The sequence below is a fragment of the Pleurodeles waltl genome, chromosome 6 (assembly GCF_031143425.1).
Source record: "Pleurodeles waltl isolate 20211129_DDA chromosome 6, aPleWal1.hap1.20221129, whole genome shotgun sequence".
Classification (NCBI taxonomy): Eukaryota; Metazoa; Chordata; class Amphibia; order Caudata; family Salamandridae; genus Pleurodeles; species Pleurodeles waltl.
This window is the reverse complement of record NC_090445.1, coordinates 497,342,351-497,360,544: the sequence shown is the minus strand read 5'-3', so window position 1 is coordinate 497,360,544 and position 18,194 is coordinate 497,342,351. Positions and strand designations below refer to the sequence as shown.

The 18,194-nt window shown below is 44.0% G+C and overlaps 1 protein-coding gene across 1 annotated transcript in view; it reads right to left on the bottom strand.

Moving 5' to 3' along the window:
- Window positions 1–410: 410 nt before the first annotated feature.
- DDX20 (DEAD-box helicase 20) overlaps window positions 411–18,194 on the bottom strand; it is a 181,766-nt gene continuing 163,982 nt past the window's right edge. The window contains exons 10-11 of the mRNA XM_069238660.1: window positions 17,267–17,368; window positions 411–2,179 (exon numbers count right to left, since the gene is read on the bottom strand). Coding sequence (XP_069094761.1) covers window positions 819–2,179; window positions 17,267–17,368 — 1,463 coding nt within the window. The 3' untranslated portion in view covers window positions 411–818. The remainder of the gene's footprint in view (window positions 2,180–17,266; window positions 17,369–18,194) is intronic.

The following is an 18,194-nucleotide window of genomic DNA, read 5'->3' as shown; positions in this document are numbered from 1 at the left end:
ATTTTTCCTTCTGCAGGATGACATTGAGATGGCAGAGAAGCCACTCTTCTATATTGTGCTTGCTCCCAAGCCTCTTATCTTACAGAGCCAAAAGGGAGAATGAAATCACGTCCTAGTGCACAGGTTACTTTTGAAACATTGTTTTCTTCCTCAAATTTACCATGGACAATGAAAGAATGCTAGTAGACGAATAGAACAAATTAGTAAATTAAGTATGTTATTTCCATAGAAGATATAACCAAAAACGATGTTTGGAAAATGCATAAATATCTAGAAGCTATAATATCTAAAAGATGATAGTAGCCTGTAGTTCAAAACATGACATTAGTTGAGACTTACAAAATAAGCTTTTGGGATAGTATATCATCCTTAGTTTCAGATTCTATCACATGTAACATAAATCATCACAATGGCTTTTCAGCAGATTGATTTTATTATTCTGAATTTGTAATAAAAGAAAAAGTAACATTGAGCACACATAGTTGAGGTACTAGTTACCCACAGTATGAAACAGGTGTGTAGCTGGAGCACTGTTATCATTCAGCACAGCTATCTATTCAAATGGCATCATGTATTTATAAATCATTATAAAAACTATTGGTCTGTTTTGATTTGTAGGGGTTTTTCAATCAGGTTAAACTGGTCAAGCCTACGTTGCCTTAACTGTTGATGTGGCTAACTTCTCCAAACAAAGCTTGTCTTTGTATTTTGAATAACTCTGAAAAAAGATTACAAAATGAATTTGCAGAAACACCATCTGCCTTAGAACTTTACTGTTCATTAGGCCTAAGGCTAATGTTAAAATGGCAAGAGATACGTCAGTGCTTCAGCAGTTCTCTGAGGTAGACAGAGTGCATGTGATAAGCAGCCATCCAGCTGGACCGCTTACAGAAGTTTCTGTAGTACGGATTGGAGGCCGCAGAATAGTAGTCCTGCCATGCCTGGTAATAGGACCGCCAGTAATCTTCATAAGCTTCCCTTTCATATGACGGGAAACCTGGGTTTCTAGGCTCCAATGTAGCTGAAAACTCTTCCTCCCTATGCTTATGACTGCTTCTCTGAGAATTGTTTGGGATATGCTTCGCTTGACTGCTTTTAGACCGCTTTGTCTTTACTTTCACTGGCTTTTGCCGGCTCATTTTAGATTTTGTGATTGGTCTGTTTTCTGAGAGTCCCTGCAAATCACGGGAGAAATGTTCCACATCGGCCACCGGTGCACTATTTGGCTGAACATGGTCTGTGCTCGATGAAGAAAGAAACTCATTCTGATCCCTTGTGTAATCAATGGGTGGTTTATCAGTTTCATGCACTTCTTTGTCTAAGGGCTCATTCTCAAGATACCGCTCACGGCACTCATAGTCTGATGAGGAGCTGGAGCTGAAGGACTCATTTTCACTCTTACTACCATATGTTGCACGGACACTAGAATTTGCAATGGAGCCACTGCGGCCAGGCCACTCACTGTCGTCATTTGTTTCAGTTTCAGGGCAGTCGGTCCTTTCAGTTTCAGAGCTGTTATTCTTTTTCAGATTAGGGTGGTAATTTCTTTCCTTTTCATAGTCACCGATCATTTCCGTGTTAGGATCCTCACACTGCTGAGGGTATCCATGCTCACCAGGCCCTGTGTAAACCTTGATGATCTCTACATGTTTATCTAAACCCTCCTTGATGAACTGCTCATAATCGTCCACCAATTCAGCAAAAGTCAAGGTGAGGTCACTCTTGTGCTTAAAAGAAGCTAAGGAAAGTATTTTCGGACGTGAATGATCCAAAGTGTCTTGGTCCTCAACCGTTTCAGAGGAGTTCTTAAGTAACTGTCCTTTTCCTGCATCAAGACTTAAACTCTTCTTAAGAGTGGGGACTACAGAGGTGTCAGGACCTGATTTTGTAGACAATTCCTCTATACATCCTTTCATAACAGGGTTCAGTTTTGATTCTTCTGTGGTTGCTTTCAGGGTATGTTTCTGCTTTGGACCCTTCTTGAAATTTGATTTTATGGATTTAGAAATTAAACCAGTTGGGCTTTCATGTGCACTCTGTGGAACTGTACTCGTACTGGTGACAGTCATAGCTTCATTGGGCAAAACGCCACTCTTAGGACAAGTATTTGCTTGCTTGAGAGGTGTCACTTCAACGTCCCACCTGGGAGAATCTTCCATTAGATCAGCTGTGATAGGCTCTGAAAAACATAAGCATGGCACGCGGTCAACTTATGTCTTAACGTCAACACTCCAAACAACTAGAACACACAAACCAAATATGGGCTGAAGAAACATTGGAAGAGTATCGTGCAGAGTTAACGACAATTGTGTATCAAAGCACATTTATCCAAACCTGGCTATAGGAAAGTGGCGTATTAGGTGGTGCCGGGGTTAGCCCTCACAATGTAATACTCCCACAATACTTCAGAGACGGTTCTCAGATTCGAACTACCAAATCCTTAGCTCAGTCCTGGTAGTTTGACAAAGAGCAATCGGGGTTTGTTTACAGAAACGTGTTAAGCATTTCACAGCACAAGCATGGACAAAAAGTAAGTGACAACTCAAAAGTAATCCAACACCAATTTAGAATAATAGAGCTTATTTTTATATATAAATTAGGCACCAAAACCAACAGTATAGGTTTGGGAGGACTAGAGTTATCTATTTTGGAAGCAATAGAAAATCACTGAAGAAATGGAATTTAAACGTTAACGTGAAGTAAATGGGAAAATGTCATAAGTTGCAAAAATGCACTTACTGGATAAGTTGCATTGAACCTTTGGGGGGTTAAGCTAGTGCAGTCACTGAGACCAGACCACGACAGTCAGAACAGTTTTCCTGGCCCGTGGAGTCCAGCTGCAGAGTAGTCCTGGCTGTCCATGGTGCTGAAGGGGACTTGCGTTGAAGTCAGTGGCAAGCATGCCACTGGTGACAAACTAGCACTTTGTACCCTTGCAGTGTTAAGCTAGTCCTGAGCAGTCCAGGGCACAGTCAGTTGACTTCTACCAGGTCCGTGGGGTATGGGTGCAGAGTTGTTCTGGCTGTCCATGATGCTGAACAGGTCTTGCGCTGTAGCTGATTTTACATACACACTGTGTTGTGACAAAGGGGATGCAAAAACTCAGCTGTGGGGTTGTTGCTGACGTTGGTCGCAAGTGCTGGGCAGTGCTCTTCTCTTGCAGCATTGAGTTAAGGGGTCAGCCACCTGATTGGTGACAAACAAGGGTTGGTAGCGGTAACCACAGCAAAATGCTTTGGAGACATCTGGAGGTCCGGCTGGTGTGGTAGCAGCCTGTAACTTTGTGGAAAGCTGCCCTACGACTCCCACAATGCACTTCAAAAACTGGATCCAGTCGATCCCTCTGTGGGCCCGATGGCCAGCGATTCTTTGGTTCCAGAGTGTCTTTTTACCTCCAGTTTGCAGGGTATGTGTGTCCTCCTGCGCAAGGGAGCCTGAGGGTACCTCTGGCGTCCACAAGGATCCTTCTGGTTGGTAGTGATGAGTTTTAGCCAAGGACGATCACGCATTTCCCAGTCTGTTGCCTCAGGGACAGAGTTTCCCTCTTTTGCTTTGGAGCAGTGGGCAGTGTCCAGATGTCACTGATGCAGAGCTTCTGTGTGTCCTTCTTTGAAATTAGTTCATCAAATCTGAGGTTCTGGTGTGATGGGTGTCACTTAAATCCTGGGTTTAGGGGAACTAGGGGTGGGCAGACCAGTGGCAAATGGGCAGCTAGCTCCTACAGCTAATCTGCCACAGAGGTGACCACATCCAGTGTGACAGGTCCCCTTTAGCTACCTAGAACCCTCTATTCTACAACTCCTAAGATGGCAGAAACTAAAATTAAGTGCACAGACTGGGCTGCTCCCCATAGAAGTGTGGTCAGCCTGCTGGGGCTGTGTACAGTCCTGCATACCTAATTTCCCGCCTGTCCACAAGCAAAGGTGCCATTTGGGCAGGGGGGGTGCTGTTTCTGCGCTGGAGGACAGTGCTCATGGCTATCAGGGGCAGTGCACCCTTTGGAGTTCACCGCCCAATGGCTCTCTTTACTAGCCTGGCTGGGGGCGGGAGGTGTGACCTTTTGCCCACCTCAGCCCTTTGTTCTGAATTCTGGGAGAACCTAGGCTGCCAGGCAGGCGGTCAGAACTCTGTCTTGGTGGCAGCAAGCGCAGGAAAAAGTGCGGGCTGCTGGGCCAGAGCACAAAGGAGGGTGGCAAACAGGTGGGCAACCTCTAGTGCGCCACCAGGGTGCAGATTTGTGCTGGGGGAAGAGAAGGCACATTAACACCAAACTCAACATATCTAGGGGGTACCATAATAGAGCTAGCAGCCCTGGTCAACCGTACCTTAAGTCCCATGTTATCCTATGGACTGTCCTGCATTTACAGTGTACCTTAATGGCAAGGACGATATAGAGGCATATAAGCTCATGCTTACGTGCCTGCACCTCAAATATAATGAACCCTGAGCTGCAGGGACTTTTCTGAGGGGTGACTGACATATATGTAAGGAAATGCATGGGACTGTGCCACTCATGGTGAAGGCGCAGTCGAACTTGAGCAGTTTGCACCTCTTTGGTAGTCTTCAATGACAGCCCTGCCATCAGTAGTTTGCCTGGGTCCTCTAAGGTGGCACAACCTTGTCCGTCAGCTCTGGGGACCTCTTTACCACTTATGCACGGAGTACCCTGGGTACCACTTACTAGGGGCTTACAAAGGAGAAAATTTTTGCAATCAGGAATTTACCATGCTGACATGACAATTTAGAGAGAACACATGCACTGGGGCCTGGGCAGCAGGTCTCAGTGCACTATCACAGTCAAAAAAACAGCATCGAGGGGTTCAAATGGGGGCAAGAAGTGGGGGCATCTCCAAAGAGCCCAGTTTTCTTACACTGGCTTACTCGACAACAGTGCTGTTCAAGTACACTTACAGAACCATACCTATAATGCACATAGCACAACTACAAGCACTGGCACACAAAGTATTGTTGGTTAACCAGCCAGGGCTGGATAAAGGTGTGCCTGATGACACAGGGATAGTTAGAATTTCAGTATGTTACCTTCTACATGATATAGTGGAAGAACAAAAGGAATGAATGTAAACAAAATACTGTGACAAAAGAAATAAGTAGTCTCCCAGAACTAGCAGCCAAGGGCATTTTTGTGCTCAGTAGAGGCTGCATAGAAACCCAATGCACTAGATGAAATACGTCACCGAAAGGCCCGGTGGAGTTTCATGTCAAGAACACATGCCCCTGAAAAGGAAGTCTTTATCGAACTCCACTTAAGTGCTGCAAAGATAATCCACTTTGAAAAGCGCAGTATTTGTATAAAATAGTTATAGTGCAAGAGCGAGAATTTCAGAGGCTTCTTTCTCGGAAAGTCAGGCTTCTGTACAACTCTGCAGCAAAGGTTTCCCTCCAGACATGCTTTTTCCCTGCAGATGTTGTTCACTTCTAGGAATCTCGACCATCCTGCACATATCAATAGGATTAGAGAACACCCGCTCTCCACGGTGTGCCCTTTTAGCAGCTAAAGGCAATTGCAATATAGGTTTATCTAGTTAACGTGTTTTGATCCTTCTTCCGCTGGAAAACAGAAAAAAGCAAACAACTGATACGTTAGTTAAGAAAAACCATACTTGCCTGCAAGGAAGTAGGTCGAGAGGAAATGGAAAGTAGAAAACATCTGTCGGTGAGCATATGAAACAACAATAACATTACGTGGTTTTCCATGACATCATCGGCCTTTGGAAAGGGAACCCATACACTAAAGGTCACAGCGCTCAAGGGTACAGACAGCAATGACTAGAAGACTAAGCAGCCCAGTGATTACATGGCAAATACTTTTCACATCTGCAGTTTTACACAGTGGCGAAACCGACATGCGCTACTCAGAGCTGTACAACGAGGGAGCTGATCCGTTTAACAGCTGGACTGCACATAACTAGAACCGTTCTCCCTCGGATGGGTGCAGCACAGAACATGGCAGCCGTGAGAATGCAAGATGTTTGTGAATATTAGCAGTTGGTACAAAAAACAGGAATCAACAGTAGGAAATAACCTGGCCCCAAATTATGACAGCACCAAGAAAACATTCGACAACGTTGTCTTGCTTTATGAGGCAGAGGCAGAGGCACCTAGCAGGCTAAACCAAGAAATTACTTTCATCATTCAGGCATGGCCTTCTGAAGAAAATAACCAACGATGGACTGAACTGCACGCATTTATTAAAACTACAGTACAGAGGGCTTGTGACCACTGTGAAGGGCACAAGGCCAGAAGGAGGGCTTCAAAATTGGCCACATAATAATTAGCAGAAACCTCGCCTGAGCGGTGTCTTTCAAGGCTCTCAACCAAGTTAGTAGCAAGAGTTGGCACTGCAAGGCTGGCTTCAAATGAATATTCCTTGATAATTACAAGTATTTACAAGTACAAGCATTACACGTAGATAGCATGACAATGTATATGTATTTCTGTGGAAGCAAAGAACTGTATATTATCACTGTTGCTGGTTAACTGGGCAGATGACAATTGCAAGGTCAAGCTACGCCTAAAAAAATTCCAAGACTGCCCTCCTCCCATCTGTGCTACTGCCGGAGAAAACAACATAATTTATATAGTTATCTAAGAGACTTTAATAGATTTAAAATGTTGTGTGTGCCCCTGAAAGTTCAAGCTCAGGCAGTTGGACTAATAAGCAAAATGATCAAAGCTACATTGAGGGCAAGCACATTTTTGTAGAAGAACACAACTACTGCCCAATCAAAACATCTACTCCTGGCTCCCAACGTGGGAAGTGCCAACGGGACTCTAGTGATGCTCATATAACTGTCTGGCAACAGCTGCACTGTCAAGCCAGACCCTAATAAGGTACTGGTCATGGAGTTCGGCCTTTCTGAGGGTAGAAACCCATCACACAACCTCCCAGTTTAATAAAATGCATTAATCAAATCAATTACACATGCACCTAATAAGGCAGGTAACCTGCCTACACATCTATGCAGGAGGTGATGGGCCTCAAGAACCAGATTCCCACTGTGAACCACCACCCAAAGACAATTCACTACATATTCGACATTCCTAAAGAATAAACTTGAAGGTCTCAGGACCAGACTACCCCTTTATAAACAACCTAGTGAGAATAAACTAGCACACCCACCCACCTCAACGTCTTCCAAAGACACAATGTCACCAGAAGAACCTTCATTAGATGAATCACAACAGCAGACCAATAATTGCACAAATGTATGGAAGGCAAAGTAGATACTTTCCATGACAAAGAAGATCAACAGTACAGATGCGAATTACAAAAGAGAAAAAAATAAAACAGTCTCAAGATTTTTATGAAGGTCTATACATTCAGTAACACATAGAAAACATTTAACCAAAAAACGTTATTAATAAAGCAGAGAGCCTGTCTTAAAGAGTAAGACATCACAGCTGTAGAATGCTGAAACTATCTCCACCATCTTCACTACGCTGATTTACTAGGCGTTTTTGGCACACTTATTAGAAACACACCAACAGTTTATTTAAATATTTGGGGTGATGCCATCTGCGGCGGGGCAGCTGTTTCAATCTACCCAAAACCTAAGAGAGACCCAAATGAATTTGGCTCTTGCAAACCTTATTGCATTTCTCAATGTCGATATGGTGCGGCCCAGTGAAAAATACCTGTATAATTACTGCACCTATCTCTGGACAAGTAGATTGGTACTATGGGACTGGTCAATGAAATGACAAGAACTTCATTTTTGATTTATGGTGGAGAAGTAACACCTGCCTGTTGACAGCTGATGTGAATGGGTACTGAATGTCTATTTGGATACAAAAGTTGACAGATTTGTGAATATGTTTAGACTTGCTAGTTTTTGAGTGTGTGTGAAACTGCAGCCCCAAGTGTAGTTTGCAAGTGACCCAGGTAGCTGCACTGTTGGTCACTGGTGCTCGCAGTTTGCCAACGGGGAGGTTCAGGTGGCAGGGCTGACTGTCCGGATATAGCACAGGTGACTGAAGAAGGGTCCCTTAGCCTTAAAGAACCAAACTCAAGAACCAAAAAGTGGGTGCAAGCACACTAGATTTGCTAGTGAGGGTGATCATCTCCAGGAGTTGATGCTGGCGATGAGAATTGGTGGCTGAGTTGCACAGTGAATTGCCAGCAACAGGTGCTCAGAAGTCCATAATGGCAACATAAGGAAAATGACGGGGCAAGTTCAGAGGCAGCCTTTGGTTAACAAATTGGTCAAAGAAACTCTCTTGCATGGTGCGTCATTGAGAGAGGGTTGGCAAAGCAATTCCCTGCATCAATGTCTTTTCTCTTGGGTGGGATGGGCTTCTGCCACAGCACTAAATTAATGGAACAAGCTCATCCCACAAAAAGGAGAATCTCATTGTGGGGGTTGCTGTTGGTTGGTCTTTGTGCATCTAGATGGTAGTTCAAATTGGGTCCACAGCACATGCAGCACTCAACCTCTTTCTACTCTGAGATACAGCAACAGTAGGCTTCTTAATCATTTTTAAGAGTTTATTCTTGAATCCAAAGGAGGACAGCAATAGAGGTCCTGCCCCTGGTTCCATCCTTCCTTTGAGGTGGGGCATGGAATTTCTCTTAGGTAAAAGACAAACGGATATTCTGATCATAAACACCAGTTTATATTCCAACATTGTCGCAGTTGGTGCCAGGACAACCAGCTACTATGGTCACAATCTGTGTCAGGCCAACCAACAACTCAGATCATGAGCTGCGTTAAAAAATTTTTAAGGCAGAGAGCCAAATTCCAAGAGCACTTTTCAAGGCATACAGCCAGGTTCTATGGTAGCAATGCATGGCATCATATTTTCAGTTTCTCAAAATATCTAGTAATGGGACACAATATCTGGTGATCGGATGAATCTGCAATACTTTTGCAATATGCAAATTCCCTCCATACAGGTGACAGGCAATTCAAGGCTGTTGGGTGGGCAGCCTCAGTTTCTCTGAAGCTAGACTGCCACAGCTGAACACAGGTGATGACCAAAGAGCATTCCCTATTAAGAGAATTTGGTCATGCCCTTGGCTCCATCTTCAATTTGCTGCCTTCAACTGCCAAAACTGTCATTACCTATAGGGCACAATAACCTCCCTTCATGAGGTATATATGGTGTGATTTTCCTACTACAGCAGAGTTAAGTATCAAAACTTTATTTTGCAGTGGTATTATGTAGAGTCTATTTTTGACTTACAGTTCAAGTATGGGCGCCACATTTAGAACTAATGTGTTGGTCATTTCTGAATGGTAAAACAACAAAACACTGAGGACAAAAGTATTCCTTAATATCCTTCTGGTTTATATGGGCGGTCATGCAGAGTGCGGCACACTGCAGGTGAAATAAGCTGCAAGCATACGGCCCTTTGACACTACCTGAGGAGCTGTAATATCCTCTTAAGAATAAAAAAAAAAAAAGATGAGGTAAGGAGAGGAAAGGGCAACTATTGAAGGAGGAAACTGAAAATGAAGACTGATCAATCAGCCCTGACATTGAAGCACACTTATTTTTAGGGGGGTGTACACAAATAATCAGACAATGCAATCATTCACAGCACAATTCAGTGATTCCATCGCTGACGTCAGCACTCAAGCGCTTGCGTCTACGTACTACATCCTCCTCAGAGACCTGAACTTCCACCTCGAGAACACCAATGACAGCAACTCCACCGTCCTGCTCACCAACCTCAGACTCAAACAGCTCGTCATGTCACCCACCCACTTCGCCGGACACACGCTCAACCCCATTTTCTCTGCCAGCAGCCACGTCACCTTCAGCCACACCACCGAACTCCACTGGACCGACCACCGCTGCATCCACTTCATCTTCGAGAAACCCACCACACACCACCACCCGCAACAGATTCCCCGCTGCAACTGGGACAAGGTCACCAACGACCCGCTGATCTCTGCCCTCGCCCGAGCCCCACCAGCCGACACCACCGACACTGACACAGCTGCCAGAAACCTCAGGCAATGGATCGACGACTGCGCCAACACTCTCGCCACAATCAAGAAACCCCCAAACAACCATACTGTCAGAAAGGCCACCTGGTTCACCATCGACCTCCGGACCTCCAAGCAGACTGGTTGAAAGCTCGATAAGAAGTGGCACCTAGAACAGACACCGGTCACCCACACGGCCCTCAAGAACGCCATCCGCAGGCACCAGCAGCTCATCCGGACCGCCAAGAGATCCTCCTTCAAGGAACGCATTGACAACAACGCGCACAACAGCAAAGAGCTCTTCAACATCGTGAAGGAACTCTCCAACCCCAGCTCCAGCACCAACGACATCCCACCTTTGCAAAACCACTGTGATTTCCTTGCCACCTTCTTTCAACGCAAGATCGAAGATATCTGTCAGGACCCCGGCGGCGCGCAGGCATGAGCACACCCTCACCGTTCCCACTGTTGTTCTCTCTGTTCGGCCACACGGTCCCCGCCTCTGTCTTCCCTTATCAACATTTGCATACCGCTCTGAGCCACCTCCCCTTTGCAGTAGAAGCCACCTGTCAGGACGTTTGGGCCGTTGGTGGCTCCAGTGCTCTCATCATGGACCATGGACACCAACACGACCTATGAGGAGGTAGCAGAGGACTTTGTTTCCCAGCTTTCCTGGGTGGCGGCCATTTTGGGTGTGGTCGGGCTATATATAGCTGCCACACCCTTCCAGCCGATGCTTCCTATTCTGAGCTCTTCGGAGGACCCGGTGTTTTCCCTCGCTCCTGATTTGGCCTGGTTCCACCCTATGCCTTTAATGCGAGCGGCCGGCTCACGGCGGTGAGAGATTTCCAATGGGCCTCCCCGTCCTCTTGGTGAACTCCGAGTTCGGAGTTATTTACTGGTATTTGAGAAGACCGAGAGCGTTGCTAGGCAACGGCTGTTCCCTCGGCCGCTTCTCGTTTCATTACAATAACACTTCCTTCCTTGGAACAAAATAACAGTTCTTCGTGTCATTTCTTTTGAATGGTTACAATGTAGTTCTTGCGCATGTTTCACATTGCCCTGTGAGCGCGTTATTTTATTTCTCTCTATGTACGTGCTATGAATCAACAGTATCGCTATATTCTGCAATGTTATTTTTGACTAAAAGGACAGTGATAATAGTGGTTGTTGTTTTCGCCCACACATTTAGTGAAACAAGTGTTGTGTGACGTTTGTTATTAAGACTACTGAATTTCAGGTTTTCTCTGAGTGCGTGTTATATCAGCCTATTGTTTCAGTAATGATTTATGGTTCTTGGCATAGGAGGATTTCGGTGAGAGAGATTCTCATTCTAGTGTGGAGCTCCTGGCATATGCTCATTGTGAGAAAGGTTGTCGGTGGCCTGTGTCCTTTGGCGCAACTCGAATTTCTGGCACATGTGTTGTGAGAACCTGGCATTCTACTTTTGCTTATAGCCCACAGACGCTCAGAAGAGCCATTGAGTGTAGTAGTTCTTTGCTGGTATTTTAGATTGAGAGCAATTTCAAAAGTGATAAAGGCCATTAATGTGTATATTTCTTCGTTGCATGGTTATTAATGCATGTTCTGTATTAACCTTTTCCTTTTCAGATCTCCCTCCTGGCTGTTCCTTTCCGGTTATCCTTTCCCTCAACTAGGCCCCTCCAATGTTCAATGCTATAACAGCATCTGACTTGGTGTTGCCTGGAGGTGGGCCTCTTATCTAGCATCATACAGACCCCGAGGATTCGGACCATCATGTGCTGTCGGTTCGGGGTGTGGAAGGTGAGTCGTTCATTGAGGTATGCTGGTCCGGCGTTGCGGATTGCTTTGTGGGCTTGGGTGAAATGAAAGGGCATGACCACTTTTGGCAAAAAGGAAGCCCAAGTATTACTTTCTCAAGATAGATGGAACAGTAAGGTGGCTTAGATGACAGTGCCTGCAGTTTACTCACCCTGTGGGCAGATGGCCACAAGGAAGGCTGTATTTAATGCCAGAAGCCAGAGAGGACAATTATGGAGCGCCTCAAAAGGAGCACACACTAGGAAAGTAAGATCTAAATTCATATCCTATTGGGATTTACGAATGGTGATGGAGGAAACATATGGGTAAGACCCTTAAGGAACCTAGGGCCATATGTACGAACACATTTTCCCATTGACACTGAATGGGAAAAACCTTTTGGTACATCTGGCCCCTACTAACTATAGAAGACTTAAACAAGGAGGTTTAGTCATGTAATCTCAGAAATGCAGATATAGCAGACAAACACACTTTGAAGGTGCACAAACCAGAGCCCTGCTGGGCCAAAGAAAGTATAAACAGTAGGACCTTGGAAAGGGGAAGAGAGGGGGTAAAAAGACTTGTCCGTACACCATGCCACAAATTTGTTCCATCGATAGGCGGATTCAGTTTTGGTGGAGGGACGCCTAGCTACCAAGATAACATTACAGACTTTGGGTGGAAGGTCAAAAGCTGACAACTTCGGCCGCTCAATCTCCATGCAAGAAGGCGGAGACTGGACAGGTTCGGGTGGAGAACCCTCCACTGTTGCTGGGACACAATATCCTCCCAAAGGGGCAGCCTGATCTGAGGATTTATGGCCATGATCAATAGCTCAGGATACCAGACTCTTCCTAACAAGTCCAGAGCGCCCACTGGAACTTCAGGTCGCACTGCAGAGACCACATAAGCCATGGAGGCCATGAAGCCCAGCAGTCTCAGAGTCATTCTCACCGAAATCCAGGATAGAAGCTGAAACATCAGAATCATAGCCTGAATATCCTGGACTCGCTGCTCGGGAGGATAATCCCGAAACTACAGTGTGTCCAGAACAGCTCCGATGAAAGGGGGCATCAGAGAGGGAGCCAGGTGTGACTTTGGCAGGTTTAAAGTGAATCCCAGTGAATGCAGGAGCTCTGCTGTAGTCTGGAGGTGGTAGACGACAGCCAGTCATAGAGGTAGGGGAAGACTGAAACCCCTGACCTGTGCACATGAGCTGCAACCACGACCATCACCTTGGTGAACACCTGAGGGGCGCTGGTAAAGCTAAAGAGGAGCACAGTGAACTGGAAATGCTTGTGGCCTACCATGAACCGCAAGTAACGTCAGACGGCAGGCAGGGCAGTAATATGGAAATAGGTGTCCTGCAAGTCCAATGCTACCATCCAGTGTCCTGGGTCCAGGGCAGCTAGAACCGGAGCCAGAGTGAGCATTCTGAACCTCTCCTTCCATTGAGGAACCGAAGATCCCAGAAAGTAGCAGGAGTAACAACCATGACCTACTTCTGGTGCAGAGGCCCGCTTTATGACTCCCTCGGCCAAGAGAGCTGTAACCTCCTTGCGGAGAAGTGCCAGGTGATTGTCTGTCATCCTATTGTCATCATATTGTAGGATGGTGGCATGAATGGAGGAGTTGTCTAGAAGGGGAGGGTTTAGCCCCTTTGACTATTTGCAACACCCATCTGTCTGATGTGATGGACTGCCACAGGCGTGTGGAATTTAATAAAATATCTACTTATCCATTTTGACAGGTTGCTTCTTAAATCTACTTGTCCTGTACAAAATGTGCCATGTAGTGAGGCAGCACATTATGGCAGCAATCTCAATATGTAAGAGCTATGATAATAGCCTCTCTGACTATGCCAGAGATACTACTATAGTAGGGCTTAAATACTTGCCTACTACATAATAATGAAGGCTTTTCATTAATGAACCATAAATACAAGTTCGAACAGTATTAACATATGGACACACATATTACCTCAACTGCACACAGTTCCCTTCTCTGTAAACTGGCAGCCAAAGGGTTTGTGGTGCAGGGGGTTGGGCCTACTTGTCCAAAGGACAAAATGAACTTGTTGCTCTTGACCCCAAACAATATGTCCCGGGCATAGGGCGATAGGAATTCCACACCCCTGCTTCTAGCGGGGCAGGTGATGGTGCATCCTACCTCTGACTGGAACGTGGAGGGGAATCATCAAACTATGATGGTTTGGAGGCTGCTGGCGGGGGGGAGGTAGGGGACTGGACTGGCCAGACCGATGGACATGAAGCCTTCCACCCCTGGCTAAGCAGAGACTCCAAAAGCAAAAAATACAAATGATGTACGGAATGGGGAACAAATCAAACATTCACCCCCAGTCACAGATCTGGGTTTAATCCATCAATTCTTTTGCTCACCATGCCACCCTAGTTTGAACCCAGCCATTGTAATGGCATGCGGGATTCAGCCTTCGTTGTAAAAGCTGTTTCCCCTACAGGAATAACCATTATTTCTATGACAAAATGAATCCCCTTATTCAGTTCCTTTATATATTAAATATTTTAAGTTTTACCAGTTTGATTCAATCAAGATGACTTCAGGTGTGCCACAATTTTGTGATAAGTACGTGTTAGCGCTTTAGTTGTTCTATAGAACACACTGAATGCTGCAGTAGAACAATAGGGAATCAACTGACAACCTACTCCTGTAGGAAAAACATGTTTTACTGAGAATGTCAGACTCATATGGCTAAGAAAGATGGTGTGAATTTACATAACATACGCTCTCATTTTAGCTTTTGGAGCACCTTCCATAACATCTATGGGAAAATCATGAGAAAACAGTTTGAGAGTAAACATGATTCATGAAATCCCAGCAGGGTAAACTCTTAGAATACACCACAATTCCTAAAATTAGTATGGTATCATCATCAAATGATTTATGTTGTAACTAAAATTTGTTATCACCCTTCATATGTTCTTGTTTTTGTGACCCACAAAACCTGCCATTCACTACGCTACATTTCAATGGGTGCTATTATGGATATTGGTCCCAAGATGGCTGCCAGCACTTCCTGGTTAAGGTGCTGGCAGCCAACCAGATCCCACCAGGAGATCTGTGAGTAGGCTCCACCCAGATATACAAATTAGGGTTTCCATTAATATCTCAAAAACTACTGAACAGATTTACACCAGATAAGTGAAAGCGTAATCTGCGTACCAAAACATACCTTTCTGCCACATCTGGTGTAAGTTGGTCCAGCAGCTCGTGCTGTAGTTGTATTCAAAGGTCCTATGGGAATTAACATCGGAAGCAGATGTTTTCTTAACCCTCCTTTTTCTCGGCTCCCACTTGATGGTTCACTCTAAAACTTTTCATGCGTAACAAGAATCACAGGGGCACTTTTTTAAAATAAATTTTATGAAGATTCAGCAAACGGTGCCAAAGATATAGGCAAGTCAAAAAAAGTTTTTTCTATGGAAACATGGACCTAACTATTTTGGCAAACGCCAGTAGGTCATATACATATATGTTTTTTTTTCTCTCTGAAAAACACAAATGTTACAGGGATGTTATAGTTAGGAAATAGAGTTTAAAAAACATAGAATTTCACTTACCACTTGCACAAAACCACAGAAATTCTGCAGTTCGAGTTATTTCAAGTAACTATAACTCACGGCCTAAAGTAACTATAACTCGTGCCCCCGCCATGCACAATTTTCTCTTCCTTAATTTGACTGCTAATGTTTCATTGATATTTTTATTGACGTTATAAACATTTTCATGAGTGATGTATTATCTGGGGTTATTGGCAGTGCATGGTGAGGGCACGAGTTATAGGTACCTTAGGCCTCAAGTTATAGTTACTTGAAATATAACGGCTGAATTTCTCTGGTTTTGTGCGAGTAAATTCAGAATATATCTATAATGCCCCTGTACCCTTTGACTTTTTAAACTAATTTTTATGGGATTTTTAAGGTAAAGTAAATTTCATTACTATACGTTAATCCAACAATGCCACACATGGCCTTTGGCCCTACGTGGCAGTGGTTGGCCGCAGTTGAAGTGTTGGCAGACAATCAGCTATCAGCACGGGGATAGTTGGATCTGCACCCCTAGATATCTATCTTTTTAAAATTCTAATATCTCAAAAACTACTGAACGTATTTACACCAAATCACAAAAGCACACCTTCTTGTCTAAGAGTTGACTTTCTGCTAAATTTGGAGTCATTTTGTCCAGCGGTTCTGGCTGTAGTCTTGTTCAAAATCCCTGTGAAAAAATGCAGGTGAAAATCGCATTTGGGAGCCCCACCCAGCTTGACGGATCACCCTGAAACTTTTAAGACAGCAGCTGATCCTACTAAGACGTACGTTTTGAAAATGTAATGAAGATTCGTCAAAGTTATAGGCCAAACACAAAACACTGTTCCTACGGAAACTAGGCCCTAACTACAACTATATACTGGCGACTGCTAGCGGGTAATATCTATATATAGATAGAGGTCATGTCAAGAAAATCATCATTTACCAGGAAATGAGATTCAGCTTAAGCCAGCAAGTGCTAAACCAAAAAGGCCAGCAGGTAACACCCGTTTTCCATTTTTAACATAACATTTGTAACAACAAAAACCCAGTCCAGCAATCTTTTTTCACCAATGCCTGTAGTCAGTCACATACACTGCGCTATTCACGTAAACTACACACAAGTGTTTCTCATCATAGGACAAAAATATAAACCAACTCCATAAAGGGAAACATACACACACACACACACACACACACACATTTCTCCCATCAACAATTACAATACATGTAAGCATCAACACTGAAGGAATGAATGAGAGAAAAATCTACACGTTTAATAATAATTTTGTTTGGAAATGTCCTTGTGCGAGTATTTTGCATTTCCCTGCCAACTTTAATACTATTCTGTCACCTTGCTCCCTCCTAGGATTTCAACAGTGGTACAATCGAGGTGGGAGCTGTAATAACGGCTGTTACTTACTACACACTTAAGTCCATTTCTTGAGGTGGATAATACTATACTAATACTTAATTAAAAAAAAAAAAAAACGTCTATCCCCTATAGGAGTTGCAGAGGCTAGAATGGCAATACATGTGGTTTCATAAAGAGTTTAAAAGATACATTGTTTATACAAACAAAAAAGCACTAGCTGAATGGATAAAAAAACACAAATACAGTAAAGTGACTGAGAAAAAATACAGAAGATGTGCCTAAAAAAAGAAAAAAGTGACCTTGCAGTTTAACATAGGTTTTCCTTTCACATTTCAAAATAAGTGCTAATTTATACCAAGCAAAGCATTATTTAAGTAAGTAAAAAAAAAAAAAAAATAACAGAAGTGACAGCAGACAGCATAAACGTTAACTGCATTTTATAAAAATCTTCTGCATTCATGTTGGCACAAAATCGACCTTTCAGAAGATAATGGATGCTGTACACTTATAATGGCTTTGTCATTTAACTCAATCATTACTAATTAGGAGCAGGGAACTGGATATGAATAGAGGGGACAGTAAAGCCATACCAGGGAGGCAGAGCAGTTGAAGGTTGCACTTCTGAGCAATTAGCATCATCATGTTCTCCTCTTCTCCACGGCAACAGTAGGTTACGGCTAGCCCATGTGTTCCTGCAAATCAACATGTAAAAACATGTTGTTTAAATGTCTGAAATTCAAACGGTGGAGGCGTTTTCTTTAAATCCCAACTGCACAAATGCTATTAAATAGTGTACTTTTTGATGTGGTCACTAAAAACTGACAAAAGTCTTTGAGCTTTTATAGATATTGTCAAAATTACTTATCGGTAAACTGCATTACTTCGATTCAACATGTCTCATCACAGGGTTAACTTAATGAAGTACGAAATCTGGATCTGGAAAAACATTTCTGTATTCATCATAATCACCCCAAACCTGCTCCAATTCAGAAAGAGCTGAAGACTTACTTCTTTAAAGACCACTACTTCATAATTCATAATTCATTAACCAACCACAATCCACCATCCTCCTCTATTTCCCGTTGACTTCATGCTTGCCTTTTATCATGTATAAGACTCCGATGCCTTTTGGCTAGGTTTGCACTACATAAATACTATATACATTGTGGGAAACTGGTACCGTGTTGCAGTACCCCCCCCTGCTTTTTGCCTGGTTTCTGTATGCAACTTGGACTGGAGTGCACTGGGATCCTGGTAACCAGGTACCCAGTGCCGGTGTTCTTTCCCTAAAATTGCAAAGGCATTGATACAACTGGCAAAACCTTTAGCTGCCACTATAAGTCCTCAGTAAATGGTACTTAGGTACCCACCACATGGGGTACTAAGGGTAGGTCCCTAAGGGCAGCAGTACATATTGTGCCACCCTCAAGGGCCATGCATCCAGATACACTCAGAACTGCCATTACAGCCTGAGTGTCTTGATGCAATCCCAAAATGCAGACCGACATGGCACACAGG